The sequence below is a fragment of the Helobdella robusta genome (assembly GCF_000326865.2).
Source record: "Helobdella robusta unplaced genomic scaffold HELROscaffold_35, whole genome shotgun sequence".
Classification (NCBI taxonomy): Eukaryota; Metazoa; Annelida; class Clitellata; order Rhynchobdellida; family Glossiphoniidae; genus Helobdella; species Helobdella robusta.
The window spans coordinates 909,706-930,224 of NW_008704704.1; the positions used below are offsets into that span (position 1 = coordinate 909,706).

At 31.9% G+C, this 20,519-nt stretch overlaps 3 protein-coding genes across 3 annotated transcripts; 1 reads left to right on the forward strand and 2 right to left on the reverse strand.

Annotated features, from left to right (window-relative positions):
- Positions 1 to 2,170: 2,170 nt before the first annotated feature.
- HELRODRAFT_192610 (hypothetical protein) lies at positions 2,171 to 12,563 on the reverse strand (the record flags this gene model as incomplete). The annotated part of the gene is made up of 12 exons (XM_009023206.1): positions 2,171 to 2,338; positions 2,449 to 2,675; positions 3,682 to 3,805; positions 4,205 to 4,275; positions 4,427 to 4,531; positions 4,661 to 4,781; positions 6,138 to 6,349; positions 6,904 to 6,958; positions 7,076 to 7,258; positions 9,919 to 10,086; positions 10,603 to 10,725; positions 12,492 to 12,563. The coding sequence occupies 12 exons, from the start codon at positions 12,561 to 12,563 to the stop codon at positions 2,171 to 2,173; spliced, it is 1,629 nt and encodes a 542-aa protein (XP_009021454.1).
- Positions 12,564 to 13,854: 1,291 nt separating this feature from the next.
- HELRODRAFT_175825 (hypothetical protein) lies at positions 13,855 to 14,239 on the forward strand (the record flags this gene model as incomplete). Its single annotated transcript, XM_009023207.1, has 2 exons — positions 13,855 to 14,103; positions 14,156 to 14,239. The coding sequence occupies 2 exons, from the start codon at positions 13,855 to 13,857 to the stop codon at positions 14,237 to 14,239; spliced, it is 333 nt and encodes a 110-aa protein (XP_009021455.1).
- A 2,763-nt stretch (positions 14,240 to 17,002) lies between these two features.
- On the reverse strand, positions 17,003 to 19,755 carry HELRODRAFT_83139 (hypothetical protein; the record flags this gene model as incomplete). Its single annotated transcript, XM_009023208.1, has 3 exons — positions 17,003 to 17,161; positions 17,380 to 17,467; positions 19,490 to 19,755. The coding sequence occupies 3 exons, from the start codon at positions 19,753 to 19,755 to the stop codon at positions 17,003 to 17,005; spliced, it is 513 nt and encodes a 170-aa protein (XP_009021456.1).
- Between the last annotated feature and the right edge of the window lie 764 nt (positions 19,756 to 20,519).

Here is a 20,519-nt window from a genome sequence, read left to right on the forward strand (position 1 = left end):
TTATTCGAAAGCAAACTTATAGATTTAATAGCTGACAGTTCAAAGTCGATCATAATCGAAGCTGCAGCCAAATTTGGCTGTAAGCAAATAAGTTGATTAAAAAAACGACGATAAATTTTTCCCGTTTTTGATGGTAATAGTGCAAAAATAACACGGTCGCCATCAATAACATGAATTGTGTATAGTTGAGTGAACAATGGCGGCACAGTTTTGAAAGTTCCATCAGCATACCAATTTGCCGAACTGGTGAGAAGTTGAAGATTTCTTTGTGTTGCGAACTTTTTTCCTTAACGTGGTAATTGAAGGCAATTGACCAACGAATGGATGTGATAAACCACCAAATGGATATCGCTGCTTGGATTCTTGCAATATTTGCAGCATATTTGTGCTCAACTATCCGTTTTAAAATTTCAGTATCGTCTGAATGTACTCGGGCTCGACAATGGGTACGTTGAAATTCGCTGCATTTCCATAACACTTTTTGATCTGTAGCGCCATCCTTGACTTATGTGTGACCATTGTCTACTAATTTTCTTTTTCCTTTTTCATTTATCATATATTTATCATATATTCGAGAGGAATATAGTCCGAAATGTATTAAAACAAAAATTAATTTATTAAAAATACAGAAGAATTTTTGAAATGTCAGTGAAAACACCCCAATCACATAATACTAACCAATAAATTTTTAATCTTCTAGCGATGAATTTTTGGCAAATAATTCTTTTAAAATACAGCAATTTTTACACTCGCAGAAGTTTTTAGTTGTGAACGAAAACGGTGACCAGACAAAAACCCAGGACAAACCCCATGTGCAATAAACCCACGAACAAAAAACCGCACACAAAAGAAAATTCCGAAAAAACTCAAAACAAAATAGCGCACATTGAAAAGAGGAATCGAAACACTTCGTAGAAGTAATTTTTTGTTTGGGGGTGTATTGCACCGGGAATTTTTATCTGGGAGGATTTTTGGCTCGGGAGTATATTGTACGGGAGGTTTTCTCAGGGGAGTTTTTTGCTTGGGGTGTTTAATGCACGAAGGGATTTTGTCCGAGGGATATTTTTCCGAGGTTTTTTGTTCAGGGGGTTTTAGTCAAGGGGGTTTTCGTTCGGGTTTTTTTTCGAGGGGTTTTTGTCTACGGGTATTTCCCCGGGAGTTTTTTGCTCCGGAGGTTTATATCCAGAGGGCTTTTATCCGAAAGGCATTTTTCCGGGGATTTTTATCCAAGGACCAATGAAAACATCCCAATCACACCTAAAAAAAATTAATCATTTATCGATAAATTTTTTCTGGCGAAAAATGTTCTGGCGAAATATTTTTCCGCGAAGAATTTCCCTGCAAAGAATTTTTCTGCGAAGAATTTTTTCCTGCAAAGAATTTCTGCCAGGAGTTTTCTTTCGAAGAATTTTCCGTAAATCGCGATTTGTTTAACAAGAAAATGCGTAGCGACGCATGCAGGATGCAACCGTAAGCAAAATGTCCTGCTAATTATTTCATTTCGTTTATTCAAGTTAATGAAACTCCTCTAAAAACACAGAATTTATTATTTCTAAGGCACGAAGGTCATCTAGTTATTTTTCATAATTTTAATTATTTCTGTCATATAAAAATCACTCTTTTTATATGTTTTGGTTTTTCCTCAAATATTGGCTGCTTATAATTTGCCGCATCACCTCCTTTAGCGCTTAAATGATTGCAAGATTGAAGTTGCAAGATTGAAGTTGCAAGATTGAAATTATTGATGAAAAAACAATATACGATTAACTGCTGCAAAGTTGGTTGATATAAAATGCTTAGATTTTGTTAATTATTTAATATTTTCTAATTTATTCGAACTAGATAAACTAAATGTTAACAATGCAAATTATGATTGGATTACATTAAAGTAATAAATATAAAATAATAATAATAATAATATAATAATAATAACAACAATAACAATAAGCTAACTGAATTGCTGGAATGGGTAACATCAGCTGGAGGAACTTGAGGTAACGAATTAGAAGTTGTAACGGTTAATGATGATGATGATAACGGTGATGGGTAGTAAGGATTTGACAGATTTGATGGCATTAAAATGTCCATTTTATTATCTAAATTTGTAACTTCTAGAAAAGTTGAGTTACGGTGATAAGGCGACGGTGTTGATGAGGATAGTGATGATGATTTAAATTGTTGAGGTGGTCCAGGAAGCGTGAGCCGTGAAGACAAGATTGATGTTGGCGAATTGTGATGATGTTGTGAGGATGTAACAGTAAGAAAGGCGGAAGACGCTTGAGGCGGTTTGATTTGCTGAGTCTGGGCGGTTAACATGTGAGAAGGTTGGCAAAATAATCTGCAAGGGGGTGATGAGGATCTTTGTTTAGATGGAGGAGGTGGAAGAAGAGCAGAAATTGAAGGTTGAACGTGATCCTCTGCTTTTTGCGGGACGTCAAACGAACTCACCGCTGAATGAAAAGATTCATTTAAATCGTCCATAGATGGCGGGGACGATAGATTAAGTGAACGTCGTTCAGCCTGCCACACTTTCTGCTGCTTTTGAAAATCTTGCGGATGCAATTTTTTATTTTTCTCTCTATCAAGCTGTTCTAATCGATGCAAAGTCGGAAAAGATTTTCTAAAATCATCTTGGTAAGGTGCAAGATAACTCTTCAATATGAAACCTTTTCTGTCTGTAGTATGAAAATTCAAGTAATTAAAATATGAAAAATATATGTTGTTGGGTAAAAGATCTTAAATTAATTAAGCATAATAAATAAAGGTTATTAAATTTCAAAACGGCAAGCATTTTTTAATACATATGTTTTCTGTAGCCAAGATGAGCCAACTAGAATTTTTTCCCCCTTTATAGACGTTGAACATTTCGGTTCGTAAACTCAATTTTAATATACAGCAATAAAATACATTAATTATATTTCAAATTCCAGCTCTAAAAATAGCAGTTCTAATTTCAATAAATTATAATAAAGATTTGTTGATAACGTCCTAAAATGACTTTAAACATTTTTTAAATTATTATTAAAGGCGAGCCCAAATAGCGAGACGTTGCAGTGTCCACTAGATGTTTCCACTGTGTACTATCGTTCTGCAGTGCAGTGTCCACTAGATGTCTTTACAGTGTACGATCTACGATCGTTGGCATATTTCCAGGCTGACTGTGTTCCAATGTTTACAAGCATTAAGTCCTTCTGCTGAGTCTTGGGCGGTCACGTGGTCGGGTCCAGCCGGTTGAAGATCGATCCATAGCAGCTTTTATTTTATGGCTCTATGGTTGGTCTCCGACGGGTTATCACAAACTACGTGGTCAAACAGAGTAGGGCGACGTCTAGGAAGAAGCATAGAGACTTGAACCTTTTGTGTTTTATTTCTAACCTCGATGTTCGTGACAGTTGGATAGACGAAGAAACCATTGATCTGTAGCGTCCATTATTTCCAGAAAGAAACCATGTTTGGCGCCCACACAACAGCACAGGGATGATGTAAAGTTGTAAAGTTTGATTCTAGTTGCTAGTAAGATGCTTGAAAACCACACGTTGCGATCCAAAGACTTCATATATAAACCAGTAGTGGTGATTCGACGAGACATCTCAGCATAACTTCTGCCAGTGATGTGTATCAGGGAGCCAAGGTAAGTGAACGAATACAAAACGTGTACGCTATCATTCATTAATGAAAAACTTTCCAACGAAGAATCTTCGCAGAGATGACTTGAATCTTCGTTTTGTCCCAATTTATTTTCAATCCAAAAGATTAAGCTTCCTGGGAAGAACTGCCGGCAACAGCAAAAGAACCTCTTGCATCTCTGCCAGAGAAAATATCGTCGGGAAATTCAAATTAACGTTACAAATTTGAAGAAATAGATTAATTCTAAAATTTGCTCAGGTCACTCATAAACTTGGACGGCACGATAATGTAACGGTAAAGTTCCTGGCACTGCTGCCAGTGATGTGTAAACAAAAATACAAAAACAATAAACAATAAACACAAACAGCCATCGTTATGTCGACCTTAAAAAACCTCTATTTGCAACATCTTAGGATGAATAACATCATATCAATAACAACATGTGTAATGCGTTTGACGCGCATTTACATACAATGTGCTCGTTGTTGATGCCTGAAAAATATTGAAGAGAGAATTGTAAAAATTAAATAAATAAACAAAAACACAAACAGCTATCGTAGTGTCGACCTTAAAAAACCTCTACTTGCAACATCTTAGGATGAATAACATCAATAACCAAACAAACTTTACGTAATCTCACGAGAAACTCTTGAACGAAAAAAAGATATGAAATAAATGTACAAGTACAAGTTATAACGCTGGCTGATTTTTAAAGTTGTAAGCACCATTCGAATTAAATATTTAAAGCGCAAAATCAACAAATTATAAAATAGAAATATTTTTCAATAAAAATACTGACTTCCATCATCAACAAACCATCTTTCTTTATTTCCCATAGGATCAGCTCTCTTAATAACTCCCACTATGGCGTCCTCCATCAAATTGATATCCATGGTTAGAGAACCTGCAATTGTTCAGAATGGTCGGTAGTAACAACCGACACAAGAGCAGCTTATAAAAAAGAAACAAAGAAAATTATATTAGCAGCACAAAACATTTTTCAACCATGCTTCATGATGTGGCAGGGATTAACCTTTGAAGTTTTCTTTCACTCTGTAAACTTGATCCGTACTATATTTGTCTAAAACTAATTGATGTCCTTCAACACCAGACACGATTGATTTTTCGTTTGATTTTGAATCAATCTCCAAGTCCTGCAAATTTAGATATCTCTTAATGTCTAATTTTTTACTTGTCTGTGGTTAAAAATCAAAATAATTTTGCTGTTGAGTTGTTTCTGCCCATGCACGTCATAATGTGATCTAACATTGCGTCTAATGTTTAACTTGTCTAACCTTTGATATACCTAAATTGTCATGGAGTTAGCTCAGTCGGTAGGAGTGTTATGTCTCGTAGTGCTGTTACGCGATGGCATGGTTCGAATACTCTGTCTTAAACTCAAAGACCATAATCCGCGTATGATGCGGTGCTTGCGCGTGCATACGTGATGTGAATGTGCCCGTGTGGTGTGGATAGTACAGCTCTTGTGGCGCGAAAGTTTAATTATAAGACTAGAATAACATGTAAGCAGCTCTGCGTTTGACAGAGCTGCATTGTAAAAAATAAATTAAAAGACCTTATTTTATCATTTTATCGAGTTTTTAATTGTGTTTATTCAATTTGAGGTTCATTTCCATGTAACTTTCATCATCTTGTCCGACGCTCATGTCGTCTAATACAAATATGGATGTCTCTTACTTAATCTAAAACTCATCCTGTCAAATTCATTTCGTCTAAGATATTAAAAAATTTAAAATCATAAAAATTTACATTCAATTCTGTTTAGAAAGTTTTAATTGACTGTTTTTATCGTTTATGTTTACTGGAGCTGAACGAAATTTTGGAATAAGAGGAAATAAAATTTAGGACTTATAAAATGTGTTCAACGACGATTAATTAAAGGCAATAAGATTAATAAAATTTGTTCGATAAATTTATAAAATGGAATTTTTTTTTGATGCGACGAACGAGCAATTTACAAACATAAATGTTAAATCTTGGTCATCTCAATTGAGGAAGAAAGTGAAATTCGATCGTCCTTTCTTAATCCAGGATTGGCTAAGCATTTTATAATTTTATAACACATGAAATAGCACGAGAACCCTATATAACGTAAAAAACTTTGATTAGAATTCGGCTAATAAATTATTTGTTCGTGATTCAACAAATTTAAAAAAAAGACTTCATTGATATCTCAGAAACTGTGAAATGCAGAAGCGACATGGATTAAAGTCATCAAATAAATTTATTTAACAATTTTTATTAGTCCCATGGAGGTTAACGTGTATTAAACATTTGAGCAGTTATCATTTATTTGTGATGAGTAATTAAAAATTTTCACTGCCTTCCCTTCAATAACAACATTCAAATTCTAGACATCATTTTTTAAAAAATTTATCAAATCAAAGGAACGGTTGAAACCCAAAAACTAAAATCAAATTATAGCTTAACGCTCAACAAATTTGAAAATTAAAATAATCGTTATAAAGCGAAATTTTGAAAAAACTAACCAGCAGCAAATATGGTTCAGCAACAGCATAAACTCTGTCAGCCCCGTCAAATCCAATGAAATTACTACTGCTCGGACTGATGGTGCACAAATCCAGATCACGATCTTTACCTTTCCTTACTGTACTCAGCGAAGGATTGAAGCAGGACGGTATGAAACTGAAATGAGAGAGCTTGTCAACGGCAAGTGCATGCTCAATGTTGAAATGTTCACCTTTCAAACAAAATTTTTTTCAATTCAGACGTTGCTTCATCAAAATGAAACGTACAGATTAAAAAATATACAACAAATCTAATAAAAAAAAGAGTTTGAATAAATAAGCGCACTTAAAATCTTTGAAAAATGCTTCAACTGTCTGAACAAGGCCACGCAGTGAAAACAAGTAGCAACACCTGAAGTGTCGCACGGTGAAAATAAGTCTCAGTCACCATCCATCAAACCAATATGTAGCGTTAAAAATGGACCAACGACAACAACATTAGAAGCCAGTTAGTGTAAGCAAATGTCCACAAAAAATGTAAATAATTAAAGGTTTGTAATTTTTATTTAGACTAAATGAGATTTTAAAGAAATAAACCGCCTCATTTAATTTGAATAAATCATTTAAGCATTTATTTTCAAAAACTATGACTAGCGAAAAATTAAAAACTTCTCCAAAAAAGATCTGATTTTGCATAAAATTGGCAAGAAAATAAATATAACGGTGGCTAATGCAACAAGAAACCATTCGAACCTTGAAATTGCATGCAAAAATTGATTAAAATAACCCGGTTTGAGAGTTGTGTCAGCAGACGATACTGGAGCAGTGGAATTCCCTTTGAACTGATGAAAAAAAATTTGAAGACAGTAATGATACTTTTCTATTCTCAAATCGTCATCACACTACCCTGATGACGACTATATATCAAACTATTTTCAACTATAAAAGAACTGACTAACCACAACAAGCTGTTTAATTTCCTTGATGGTTTGATTGAGCAAAATCTGTTTGCACTGAAGATAGTAAATAATACAGACGTGTAGAACGTGCCGTGCTAGAGAGGTTAGTTTTGGAAGTTCATCAAGCATCTGCAAGTTTAAAGCTTCATAAGTTGCTTTGGCTACTCTCAGTTCTTCTTTCAACTGTGCAGTCGGTAATTAAAGTAAGTACAAAAATCTTTTAAATGTTATCAAGAAATACATCAATAAAATTCACGGTGAAATAATTTAATAAATATATTCCTCCCACAATCCTTGTGTTTTCTCAATGTTATTATTATTTTTATTATTTTATTACTATTGTTATTGCTATTATTATTATTGTTGTTGTAATTATTATATAAGACTTTTTTATTGATTTTATTTATTTACATTTAAAGGAAGCAAAAGAAAGGTAAAAAGATACTCGTAACAATGCTACCTGATTAGCTCTGTGCGTGAAATTATAAAAGGTGATGATTACAGCAAGAAATGATATGGAATTTAAAAACGTAACGATGTCAACTTAGCGACTTACAAATTAAAATAAGAAGGCACTAAATGTCAATACACTACATGTCACTAAACTATTCATACATATTAAAGAGATGATACGGAATCAAATAATGTAAAAATGAAAATTAAGCGAAACGCAAATCATAATAAGGACCCATAGATTAATACATATTAAAGGTCATCACAAAGAGAGAAGGTAAATTTAGAAATATATTATATAATTCAAGGACGCATTAATTGTCAATACACATTACATGTCACCAGACTATCACATTACAGAGATGATATCAAAATCAAATAAAGTAACAATGAAAATTAAACGAAACACAAATTAAAATCTTCTGTTATAATTTTCTATTGTTGGTCAATTTCATGAAATAATTAATCATGTCGATAGACGTCAAGTAAGGTCGCAATGCGAATTTGAGTTGGGATAAAACTTTGAGATTTCTAAGATGAGATGAACCAAGTATAGATCATATCTTAAGGCCAGCAACAGTAATTCTATTAGAGATAAGTTTGAGGCGAGATAGATGAGTATAAAACACTGGAGTATTAAATTAAGTTAAGAGAAAAAATTCTGTGTTTCGAAGAGAACGGTTTAGTATTAGAGTAAGGTTTTAAGTTAAAAAATAATCGAATAGAGCGTTTTTAGCATAAAGTTAGGCTTTGAGATGAGATTTCGGACTGGAGTCCCAAAGTAATATATAATAGTTAAAGTGTAGGTAAATGAAAGCGTAAAACATTGAAATTAAAGTGAATTGAGTTTGAATTTGATTTTATAAAAGATACCGAAAAGTATGTTAACTTTGTTCGCAATCGAATGAATATGCAGCTCGAAAGAAAGATTATCGGTAATTAAAACGCCGAAAAATTTGGTGGAAAATGATCTAGTAAGCAACGTATCGTTGAATTTTAGTAAAAAATTAGAGATTCGATTAGTTAAAATTTTATGACAAAAAAAAATATGAGAAGTTTTAGAATGGTTGACAATGAGTTAATTGGTTGAAAACCAGGTGGAGAGTTTAGATAATTCAGAATTGACTGACTGTGCTCAACAGATTTTACTCAATCAAACTATAAAGGAACTACATAGAAACTGAACAAAAAATTATTTCAGTTTCAAAATCAAAATCTCAAAATCAAAATCCATTCAGCTATGTCAAAATTGAGAAAAATGACAAAATAACGTTGAATACTTTAATGAAATTAGTAAAATAAATAACTGTTGAATAGAAATTTAAGTTTAATGGAATACGTCAAAAGCATCATAAAACTGTGAACTTAACCAAAATTAAAAAAAGCTTTGAAAATTTGAACACAATTATCATAGGCAAGTTATAAAAACCGTCATTTTATATTAATTAACACTGAAATAATAATAACGTAACCAATAAGTAGCGCTCAGTTTAATAACAAATTGGCTTCAAATGCGCTTTTTGAGTTGTACGTACAGCCGAAATACAACCGTCTGAACTGGTTTTAAAACTACTACCAACCAGCGAGTAAAAATAAATACAAGTTACAATTACTTTTGATTATCAGCGAGAATTGAGAAAAGCAATAAGCATGTTTTGTTTCTCAACAAAAGAAAACGCAAAATATACTTAATGAATGCAGTTTCTTTTTGCAATTTTAATAAAAAAGGGCAAAGGTCTTATACATTCTTCCATTGTTCAGAGGAATCAACATCCGATTTGAATATGTGCTAAACACACAACCTGGTCATGCACATACTGCGAGACAAGATCAGGCGTCTCTAACCACTAAGTCATCCCAGTGGTTAATGCATGAATCTACGATCCTTACACTTTTAGCTATAATAAGCGAGAATTATTTTGAATTTAAATCCGTTTACTGCAACTCACGACGAAGTGCCCTACGACCACTCTTTGCAGCAAAAATTGCAAACATCTGATTGTAAAACGAAAGATTTGCAGTTAGAAATAAAAAAGAACTGGACAAAATATAATCCAATGGGCTTCGTTGTATTAAAAAATTAAGTCATAAATGTTTTGAGAAAAATAGCAACCTTTGGATCATTTTTGGATTAAACATTGTAAACAGTGAACCTAATCTTAAGTCAAATCGTAAGATATAAGCGGTAACATATCGTACAAAGTTCATTATTTCTAATAATAAAAATGTCTTGCAGAAAAATGTCGTTGAATTTTATAAATAATTAATTTTGTTAACAATTATTTTCGTTTATAAGGATTGAAATGGTTTAAAAGTATAAAATGTCTACAATTAAAAAATGTAATATTTAATGTTTTAATTGAATAACAAAAATTATCAACATCACCGACAGCATTGTCAATAGAGCTGTTGATGTCCGAGAGAGACTTCAGACGTGCATTGACGTTGTCGTAATCGAGTAACTTATCATGCCGCTTGCGGATGATCTTGGAAGGACCTCGAAAAGTTTGCAACAAATTAGTTAGTGCAGGCATTATCACACTTTCCACTTTCTCTTTCTGAAGAAATCAAAATTGTTTACGTTAATATAAGAAAATAAGTCTCTAAATAACATTGGAGTTAAGCTTGGAACATTTTAACTATTTTTACAAAATTTTGAGTCGTTATTTTTGATCAAACCGGAAACATTGAAATTTTCAAGTGGACTTGAAATAAAACAAATACAATAAATTAACCAAATATAATAAATATAAAAAACTAACTAAAGATATTCGTTCACCGTTTACCGTTCAAATATTTTTTCAATTTTATTTAATCTAACTTATAATTTTGCGCCCATTTTAAGATTAATTTCAATTTAATGCAAATCAAATATTAAATAAAACGGAAAAATAGCTTCTATTTATAGATGAAGAAAAAAATAAATTATGCATTACAATTTTTTATATATATATATATATATATATATATATATATATATATATATATATATATATATATATATATATACATATATACATATACAGCAGTTGAAATTACAAAAACTTTCAGAACAAATGATTAAAAAAACTTACAAATTCTCTGAAGTTCTTTGGAGAAATTTTTTGAGATATCCTGATGAACATGTCATCCACCAGGAAGTTATCGCAATACATTTCCACACCTCGTCCCAATTCTTCATATAAGCTGGTGGTATCCTTGAACATCAGGCACAAATAAAATTATTAGGCAATAAAGAGGAATGAGTAGAGCGTGAAATGAGAACTGAGTAGATGTTTAAGCAATCACCTTTTTGCAATTTAATGACGCTACTGCTCTACTATGTATCTATCGTTTTATCGATAACTTTTAATAAAAGTTTAAGGCTCTATTTATTAGTTTTAAAATTTCTTTTTTCCCTTTTTTCAATCAATCAATCATCGTTTAGCGTCCAGAGACCCAATTCTCCCAAGGTAGGACGTTGTTTTCTTTGCCATCAACTTTTTGCGCCAAATTAGGCGATCAGCTGTATCCATTTCATTTAAATTTAGAGCTTTCATGTCTTGCTCGATTGTTTGCGACCTTTTTTCCCTTTTTTATTATTAATAATCAACGAAGTATTTTTTTTTGTTTATTCGACATTTCCATAATTGTATAAAAAATATATTACTAACCACAAAACTTGCCATCGTCCCATAATTAACTCAAAACGTCGAGTCAACTAACTTTGTCATTTTGTCAAATGAATCTTCGAAAAAAGGAAATATTTGCTCTTCATTACGCGGCCCAAACAAATAGTTCGCTTACAAATAGCTTGCTTACAAATATTAATAGTTCGCTTACAAATAACTTGCTTACAAATATTAATAGTTCGCTTACAAATAACTTGCTTACAAATAGCTAGCTTACAAATAGTTTGCTTACTAATAACTTGCTTACTAATAGCTCGCTTACAAATATCTCACTTATTGCAATTAAATGAAACAAAACGTATAACATCACCAAATCACACAGGTCAACAAACTAGAGGTAAACGTTAAGACACAGCGCTCCAATTCACTGAGCTAGCTTGCCAACCATTTAAGGACAAAACTTTTGAATTTCCCAATAAATTTTTCATAAAAATATATTTTGCAAAATCGGGATGCATGTTCGTATTCCAAAACTGTATTTATCTACTTTTCATCATTTACCTTTTGCGACAATCCACACAAAATCTTGTCTTAACTTTGAATGAACATTTGTTAAGGTGGTTTCAACTTCTTTTTTAACCGAATAACTAAATTTGGGTCCTTAAAGTTTATTTAAAGTTAGTTGGGTCCTGTGAAGCCAACGATTTTCGGGTAACCATTTTTGTATATTTTTATTTGGAGTCAATTTCTAAAAAGTTATAAATTCTATCTTGTTGAATATGTTGCAAATTTGTAGAGATAATATTCTAAAACATCAAATTTTTTCGACCGGTGTATTATTTGAGTGGATTTATGTTTGCTATCGACATGATTAAAAAACCATGACACTGGGGCGAAACAACATGATTTAGGCGAGTAGCCTTGTCAGCAAATGAGATGTTGAGCTCGAATAAGAAAACAAGTTGTCCACCAACATCTACTCTTCTCATTCTAAACACACAGCCCTTGTCTATCCCAATTTGCATTAGCCAAGATTCAGTACAATTAATTTTTTGAGCACTTAATTGCCGTGTCATCGGCAAATTGCAACCAAGATCTAGTTACCAAGTTGGACTCAAAACGTAACCGCATTGCTTAATTTCTCTACTCTCCAAATAATGATAACAATAAATGTATTTTACTAAATGTTGGCTAGCCATAACCTCAAATCAAAATTTGAAATAAACTCAAAAAGACTTTCAACAATGAATAAATACGTTAAAATATATTTTTTTAATTAAAGATTAATTAGGAAAAAACTGTTATGGTATAATATGGATAATAATTTAACGCTAAACAGCCATGTGACAAACCTCTGTTAAACTTAAAGAGATGTTCAAATCTTTAAGAAACGATTTAATGGTTTCGTCAACAGCTTTGAACATTACTTCTTCTTTGTTGAACTTTTCATCTACTGTCTGTTAATAAGTATATGTCATATTTTAAACATAGATTCCTCCAGCTGATGATCGACATAGCAAGAATAAGAATCATAATACAATTCTCTTTTTTCAAAGCATTAAAATTAAATAGCAGCAAACTTAACGAGACGTATATATAAACAATTACTAAGAACTGTCCATATGCAGTATAACAAGACGTCACTATATTACATTCTGGACTAAACAAAGTTGAACTAGGGCAAAATTCATTGGTAAAAATTTTCATTTGAAATACTTTCTAAGCTGCAGTTTGTACATAAGCATGTCACCAAACCAGAGTTTGATGGTATGAAATGTAACTGCGATAGACTAATCAACAGATTGTACTGGTTAAATACTAAACAAAAATTATGCCGAAAAACTGTACGCCAATTTACAAATGTATCAAATGTTAATGGTTTAGCTTCTGTGCATTTGATTGAAAGGTGCGTAAATTAACAAAAAAGGTCGACTAAGAATATTTGAAATCATCCCATCAATTTACAACAATTATCAAAAAAGGTCATCAACTTTGAAACCATCCCCCACCGCAAAATTCTGGATTCGTGGCTGAAAAACCAGCGTTGATCTGAAAATTCTTGCATGCAGTTTCATTTGTGGACGCTTAACCCAATAATTTTTTTCCTACTTTTTGCAATTGAAATATATGGAATTCAACGTAGTTGTTCTTCTTATTTTTTGTTGTCAGATATAAAAACTTTATTAATAAATGCAATTATGAGTTTTTTGGTTTCAATGATACTATAAGATGTTCATTCAGTTGATCGGTTTTTTATTAAGCTTGTTTGCTAGTGTACATGTACACTTTGGCTGATCTTATTTTCTGTTGCAAGCTAAAAAAAAGCTCATGATGTCAAACTTATGAGCCCAAATACGTGCAGCCTATATAATAAATGGCAAGAACTGCGTGCCAAGGAGCGTTAGGAGCTCTGACGTATGGAAAATGATTGGTGGTTGAAAAAGAACGAAAAACTTTAAAGACTAGCTAATATGAATGATACGCATAAATTTTATAACTCTGTCAGATCAATCTATAAACTCTCTCAACAATCAGTTAATCCAATCAAATCAAAAGACGACAGCACAGTAATTAATGATCTAGATGGAATTGTCTCTCCTTGGGCTGAACATCTCAGCGACCTCTTGAACTCAATTGATCCAACTTTAATAAATAAAATTCTAGTTAATTGGGACAGAGAGTCAGAATCCTTTAATTTGATGGTTGGAGTTAAGCATGGATGGATACGTCTTAACACAATCATTCTCAACTTATAACTCACAACTTCTTTTGGAAGTCGGCATCTCCTTCAACCACCAATTAGATGGTGGCCTCTTCAACATACGTCGGTTGAAGGCAGAAAACATAATATCCAAAAAAGGATCTTCGTACTTCAATGTACCGACAATGCTTCCCATTCCTGTTCAGATCGTCTCTGATTTACAAATTGATTTAAACACAGTGGAAATGCCTAAAGACATGCAAGTCTTGTCATCAACACCAAAAAGACCAAAACCATTTTTCTTATCACGAACAGAAACATGTCAAACTCACCGTTCACTATCAGTGGGGATCCGCTCAAAAAAACAAGAGAGTTCACGTATCTAAGAAATATACATAGCAACGATTGCTGTCTAGGATGTGATGTTGAACATTGTATCAAAACTGCATCAATCAATTTTGACAAACTAATGCATCGTGTGTTCCTAAATCACAATAAAAATACCTGTACATAATGCTATCTTCTATTTTATCTTACTCTAAGGATGTGAAACTTAGACCCCCTTATCACCGATCTAAAAAAGCGCCTAAAGCAGTAGCATTCTAAAAATAAAGCGGTGGCACAAAATCCTGTATGCGGTAATATTCAAAAGAGCGAATTCAACACTAACAAAATACAGTTGCTAGAAAATTGGCTTCCCGGCAGACGGTTATACAGAGAACTCTCTTTAGGTTGTCGATCAATTGGTCATCCAAAAAAACGTTTTATCGATCCGATAAAGAGTACCCTTGAAAATGTGACATTAAACCAGCCAGCCTCTACGTATCTGAGACCATGCGACATTCCCAACCCCATATATTGCGTTTTATTGACAATGAGTTTAAGTCTATTTGACGACAACTAGTGACCGAATAGGCTTACTATGTTTGACACAGCAGCTGTGATCTAAAGCGATGCTTCAGATAGTCCATATCCGTAAAGTTGAATATCATCAGCGTATAGATGACAACGAAAACCAGATGCTTCAACAACGTTGACGATGTTTGCTGTGTATATGATGCATAGAAGAGGGCGAAGAGCTGAACACTGTAAGACACCGCAGGTTAATTCTAAAAAAACCATGCCAGGTCATCCCCATCTACGCTGACAACTAACTTAAGACATGGGTAAAGTTGACCTGCAGTTTTGCAAGTTTTTGTTGACCGAGTCTTGCAACGAAATGGCAAATGGCAAAACAATACCCATAAATTTCAACCGAAAATGTTGAAATGGGGTCGAGGTAGCAGGTTTTAGTAGAAGAAGCGTATTAAAATCTCTTTGGAAACATTTTCAAACTGATGGAAACAGTTCTCGAACTTTGAAACTTTGGAATAACGTTCTCATCAGTTAACGGTTCCAACTTTGATTTTAGATCTGCAATGAGCCGTCGCACTTTCAGTTTTTGTCAAGTAATGAAGAAAAACGTTCCATAATCGTTTTGGATTATCTGCATTTAAAGATATGTGTTTGATAATAGTTCTTTCAACACAAACAGTTTATTTAGACTTTTCAGGAATCGCTGTTTTCCAACGAAGAAGACCTATGATATTCTTCGACAGTCGATAAATCCTCTCTAACTTACGAGTTGAACGTTATAATTACAAACAATCAAACCAACAGCATTACTTAGAACGAACACTTTTATTGGTCAACGAAGCATGCCATAGCTATGGCGATATATAAAATGACACTATTATAATGTTCAATTTATTTTTCAATAGTTTATTAGTTTTTTATGTTAATGAAAATATGCGCGCCCGCCTGATATGGACTTAAAATAATAATTTAAAAAAATTTTTAAAATTCAACAAAAACTACAATGTTTAAATGCCAAATTATTCAATTTTAAACGAGCGGAATTACGTACGTTCACCTACCCAAAACATTATTATTATTAATATTATTTTATATATTTTAATTATTAAAAAAAACCTGAATTCCGACTATCATCTGGCTGAATCTCATCAGTTTCTTTTTTGTTGAATGCATGGACAATTTTCCTAATTTGTCTGACAACTTGTTCTCTGACTCATGCTTATACTTCAAAACTATTTGAAATAAGAATCAATTTTGTTAATTTAATATTTTTATATCACCAGCATTTCCGTTTTTAAAAATTTTGTCTTTATTGTCATCGTCAAACAAATTTTTACCAAATAAGAAAGAGAAAAACTATTTCACAAAAGTCGGACTTGAAAAATTGCGTTCAGCCAAAACTACGACTATATGAATTGAAAAAATTACTTTCTAGTTATAATGAAAATTGTTAAAATTATGTTGACCTTGGCCAATCGGTTGCCATATTAATTTTTTTTTAAATTAAAAAAAATTAAAGAAAGAAGTCAATAAAAACTAACCAAGATCTTGTCTTCTCTTTGATTCATTGATGTAAGAAGCAATGTCGGCCATGCAATTCAAAGCCATCTGAATTTCTTTTTTCTCATTTGATGATTCATCAGTGCACTTGGAAATATATTATCGACGCAGATTATTAATAAAAAGAAATAACAGGAGACGCGTATTTTCGATCCTTTAGACGGATAAAAAAGGTAGCATCAATTGATTAAATTAAATGAATTTTGGTTGTATTGAAAATACAACATTTTCATAAAAAATTAGACCACTGATGTATGAGCGAAAAACTGACATTTTTTAATCTTTTTCTGTACATTATTATGCAGCTCTGGCCTCTTAAATCTTCATAAGTCATCTTATAAAATCCACACTTGAAGTATCTATAAATTGATTAACTTCAGAAATCAACAGTAATTTATTTACATCAATAAAAGAGTTTGTTTTTTAAGGAAAAGTAAAGTTTTTAATGATTCATCACTTAAACGATTTCTTTTAGTAGTAAAAATCATTTCGGTCCGGCTAAATAAACGTTCAGCATGAGCCTTAATGGCATAGTGGTGTTGTATTTTGAAAACCCTTGTATGACGTGAAATATCTAAGGAACAATAACTTAGTTGTTAACCAATAAAAGCAAATTATTCAATTTTTATTGAAGCAAGTGTAACACCACTGCTCTTAAAATCATCTGGATTTATCCAATGGGAAGTTACTCCAACAAAAATATTATTATATTAACGATATTATTATTATTAATACTATAAGCAGTCATTAAAAAACCTTATCTAATTCACTGAGAAGGAGCGGGTATTTAAGAATTCTTTGAACAGGCTTGATGAGGATGGACCCCAAATCAAAAACGACCATCTTCGATTTCATTTTTTGCATCATCCTCTGCATAAAATTCTGGCATTCTTCATCAACATCATACTGAAAAAACATTTGTTTTTGAATTAGCAGGCATCACATTACAATCAAGCTAAAAATTTATTTTGTAGCTAAGAAATGGATAAATTTAATTAAAATTAACACAGAGCAGTCACTGTTGTCACGATTTGAAATGCCCGGCAACCAAAAAGTAGAAAAGAAAAAAATTAAGTAATAATGATAAAAAAATTAAAATGCACAAGAACTGCAGGAAAACCAACTTTTTCAAGCAGCGCAATAACATTATCATGGTTCCTGCAGTATTGTGTGTAGACTCGCTTAAAATCATTTTCCAGTTCTAAAAAACAACTTCCTTAAAAAATAATTTTTGTAAATTAATAAAGAAGCATTAAATGATTTTCGTATAATAACTTAACTTTTCTGAAGAAAACTCTGACTTTTACAGAAACGAGATTAATCATATTACAAATTATTGCAAGCGGTACAGATTCGTTAAAGTAGTAGTAGTAATAAAGTATGCCGTAGACAGGCAACGGGGCCAGTGAGTGCGTTGTCAGGCACACTATGACAGCCGATTACATTGATTTCTGTTCGTTCAGTAATCATGGTCTGCTTTAAAACTGCTTACTATAGGTGCTTCCACAAATTAACTTGGCAATAAATTCCAAAGATTTGCTGATCTATTAAAGAAACAATTGCCTCTCTGCCGTAGCTTGGTTATCTCTTTATAGTATTTAAAACGGTGTCCTTTAACCTGGTTTCAAACTTCATGAAAAAGATTCCCTTTATCGAATTTCTTAAAAAGTACGATTCGAATTGCATGAAAAAATTATTAAAGAATGAAAAAATTAAAATCTGTAAATATGAGTTTTGGGCAATGAGTTTTTCAAATAGTGTTATATTCATGAAGTCCAATAAAAAGAAAAGAAAAAATGTATTGTTTGTTAATGTGCGTAGAATCTCGTTGAACTCTGAAAACCTTAAATCTCTAGATTCATTAGAATTTTGTTAGCAACTGAGAATTGGCCAGATATGTAGGTAGAGAATGCAAAAAATAAATTAAAAAACAATATAATCAGACTTAGCATAGGAACATTTAAAAAGAAATGAGAAAAACTAATAAAAGCTACTTGGCCAGGTTTGTTTTATTTGAAACATACTGTAGATAAATTTATTGACATACCTGTCGTAGAAATTTGTTTATATCTTATAGACATGTTTTTTATAACAGCCAATACAAGAGAAAATTATAGGAAGATTATACGTAAAAAATGGAAATAAGACTACAAAAACATTTTAATGAACGCCAAAACTAAAAGATACAGGATCAAGTAATTCACATAGAGTTAGAGTGGTTAATTCATTTCAAATAGTAAGTAATAAAGAGTGAATAAGGCTCATAAAAATGACAAGTTGAAGGAAGGTGCAGATTGCGGTAAGAATTTTTAGCAACAACACTATATTGTTAAGAAAGACGCCCTGAAATCATAGGAATGTTGAAATAAATAGACCGCGTTGACGAATCCGTTAGATCAATACGATTAATATTGTTATACTTATTATTATTGCTATTATTATTAATTCTCTTGGTTAAATCTCACAGAGGAAACAAGTGAAAAAGATTTAATTACACAAAATCAAAGTATGAAATATGATCAGAAGTTGAAAAATGAAGTAGAAGGCAAATTTTTCAACACTTAAACAGCCTTTGCGAATAATTAATTAATTTTCAAATTAAGCAAAAATTAACAAAAAACCTTTTTTATTAAAATGTTTTTATTGGTGGTAGAAATTTATTGTTTGTATTTATTATTAAATTTAATTTATTTGTTAATTTAACTGGTCTGCTGGTGCTGATTAAGTCTTGCATCATCGGAGGAAGATTCTACTCGCCGCATTGTATTGTAAATATTTGAAATTCATTCGCCGGATCATATCAATAAAAAAGAAAAGACAAAGACGACGGGCCCATTAAGTTAATTATTCAATTAAAATTGCATTAAAATCTGGCTAAGTAAATTTAATTTAATTAACGGTTATCGAGCAGGATGCGCTTGTTGAACAAGATGCAACTTATTTCAAAATGTACTTACCCTGAAAATTTCAGCTGGCCAGGTGCATCGGAAGTGGATAAAAATTTTAAAACAAAACATCAAATGACGAGGTGACCGAGAGACAAGTAGACTATAAAAAAAGAGAAAATATAAAAATTCAAAATATATATATAGTTAAGTCACGAGTTTCTTTTATCAAAGAAATCTGCCAAAACTACATTGTGAAAAATATTAATATATTGACACAAATTAGCTTAAATCACATTTTATTTTCAATACAAATTAACTTTTCTAACCAACTGATTTTTGTGTTGACGAAATAACTTGAGAACATTTCTTCAACATTGTATGAAAATTCTTGGAAAGATTTATAATTTGGAGCATATTTCCAAACAAAGCATCTACATCAAGATTTGTGGGACAGTCGTAGGCATCTTTGTCATGAAACAAGTTGTAACACAATTCTAAACACATGACGTAATCCAGCTCAGTTGTTTCCAACTCATTCATAACATTCAAACGTTTTTCAGCTTTTGCTGTTATAATTTCTTCTAATTCTTGCGTATTTTTAACAGAGGACATACTCTTTTCTTTCTCATTAATCACTTTAATGGATGTTTTTTGAGGCTTTTCATCTGACGCCTTTAATGAATTATGCTTATTAACACTATCGCCGATAACATTAGTTATTGACGACGAAGGTAATTTTGTTGGCGAAGTCGGCGTGTTTGGCGACAAGTACGTAAAACCCTCTTTTTCCAGTCTAGATGAATAAGGAGTTGCCAAAAATGTTGATGCCTGCTTTGAATTCCGGGATGAAACACTCTGCGCAATTTTCAATTCATCTGTTGAAAAGATAATAGTATAGTTATGTTGACAGCAAGATTATAATTAATGAAAATATTAGTGTATGTATTAACTGACATTATTATTATTATTATTATTATATAATGCAAAAATAACAGTACAAAAAATTTGACTAAAAAGACATGGATACAAAAATGATTGAGAACATAATTTGATTTATCCTATTTAACAAGGAACTAATTTACAAGTACCACTATTATTGTGCTTTACTAAATTATTTTACAATATTTATCTTTGGAAATAAAGTATCAACCGAACACAACAGCAATTATAACTTTACTTTATTAAAATTGGTGACAAGCACATCTATCCAATAACTACAATTTTAATACCTTTGCTATCTTTGAGCAAAATAAATAAATAATCATGCAAGTTTCACTAAAAATAACAAGTGAAAAGTAAATGAACAAATAAAAAATTTGATCTGAAGTTAACCTTTAAGCAATGAAATAGGCCTCGAGGGAGCATTTCTGAAAGGT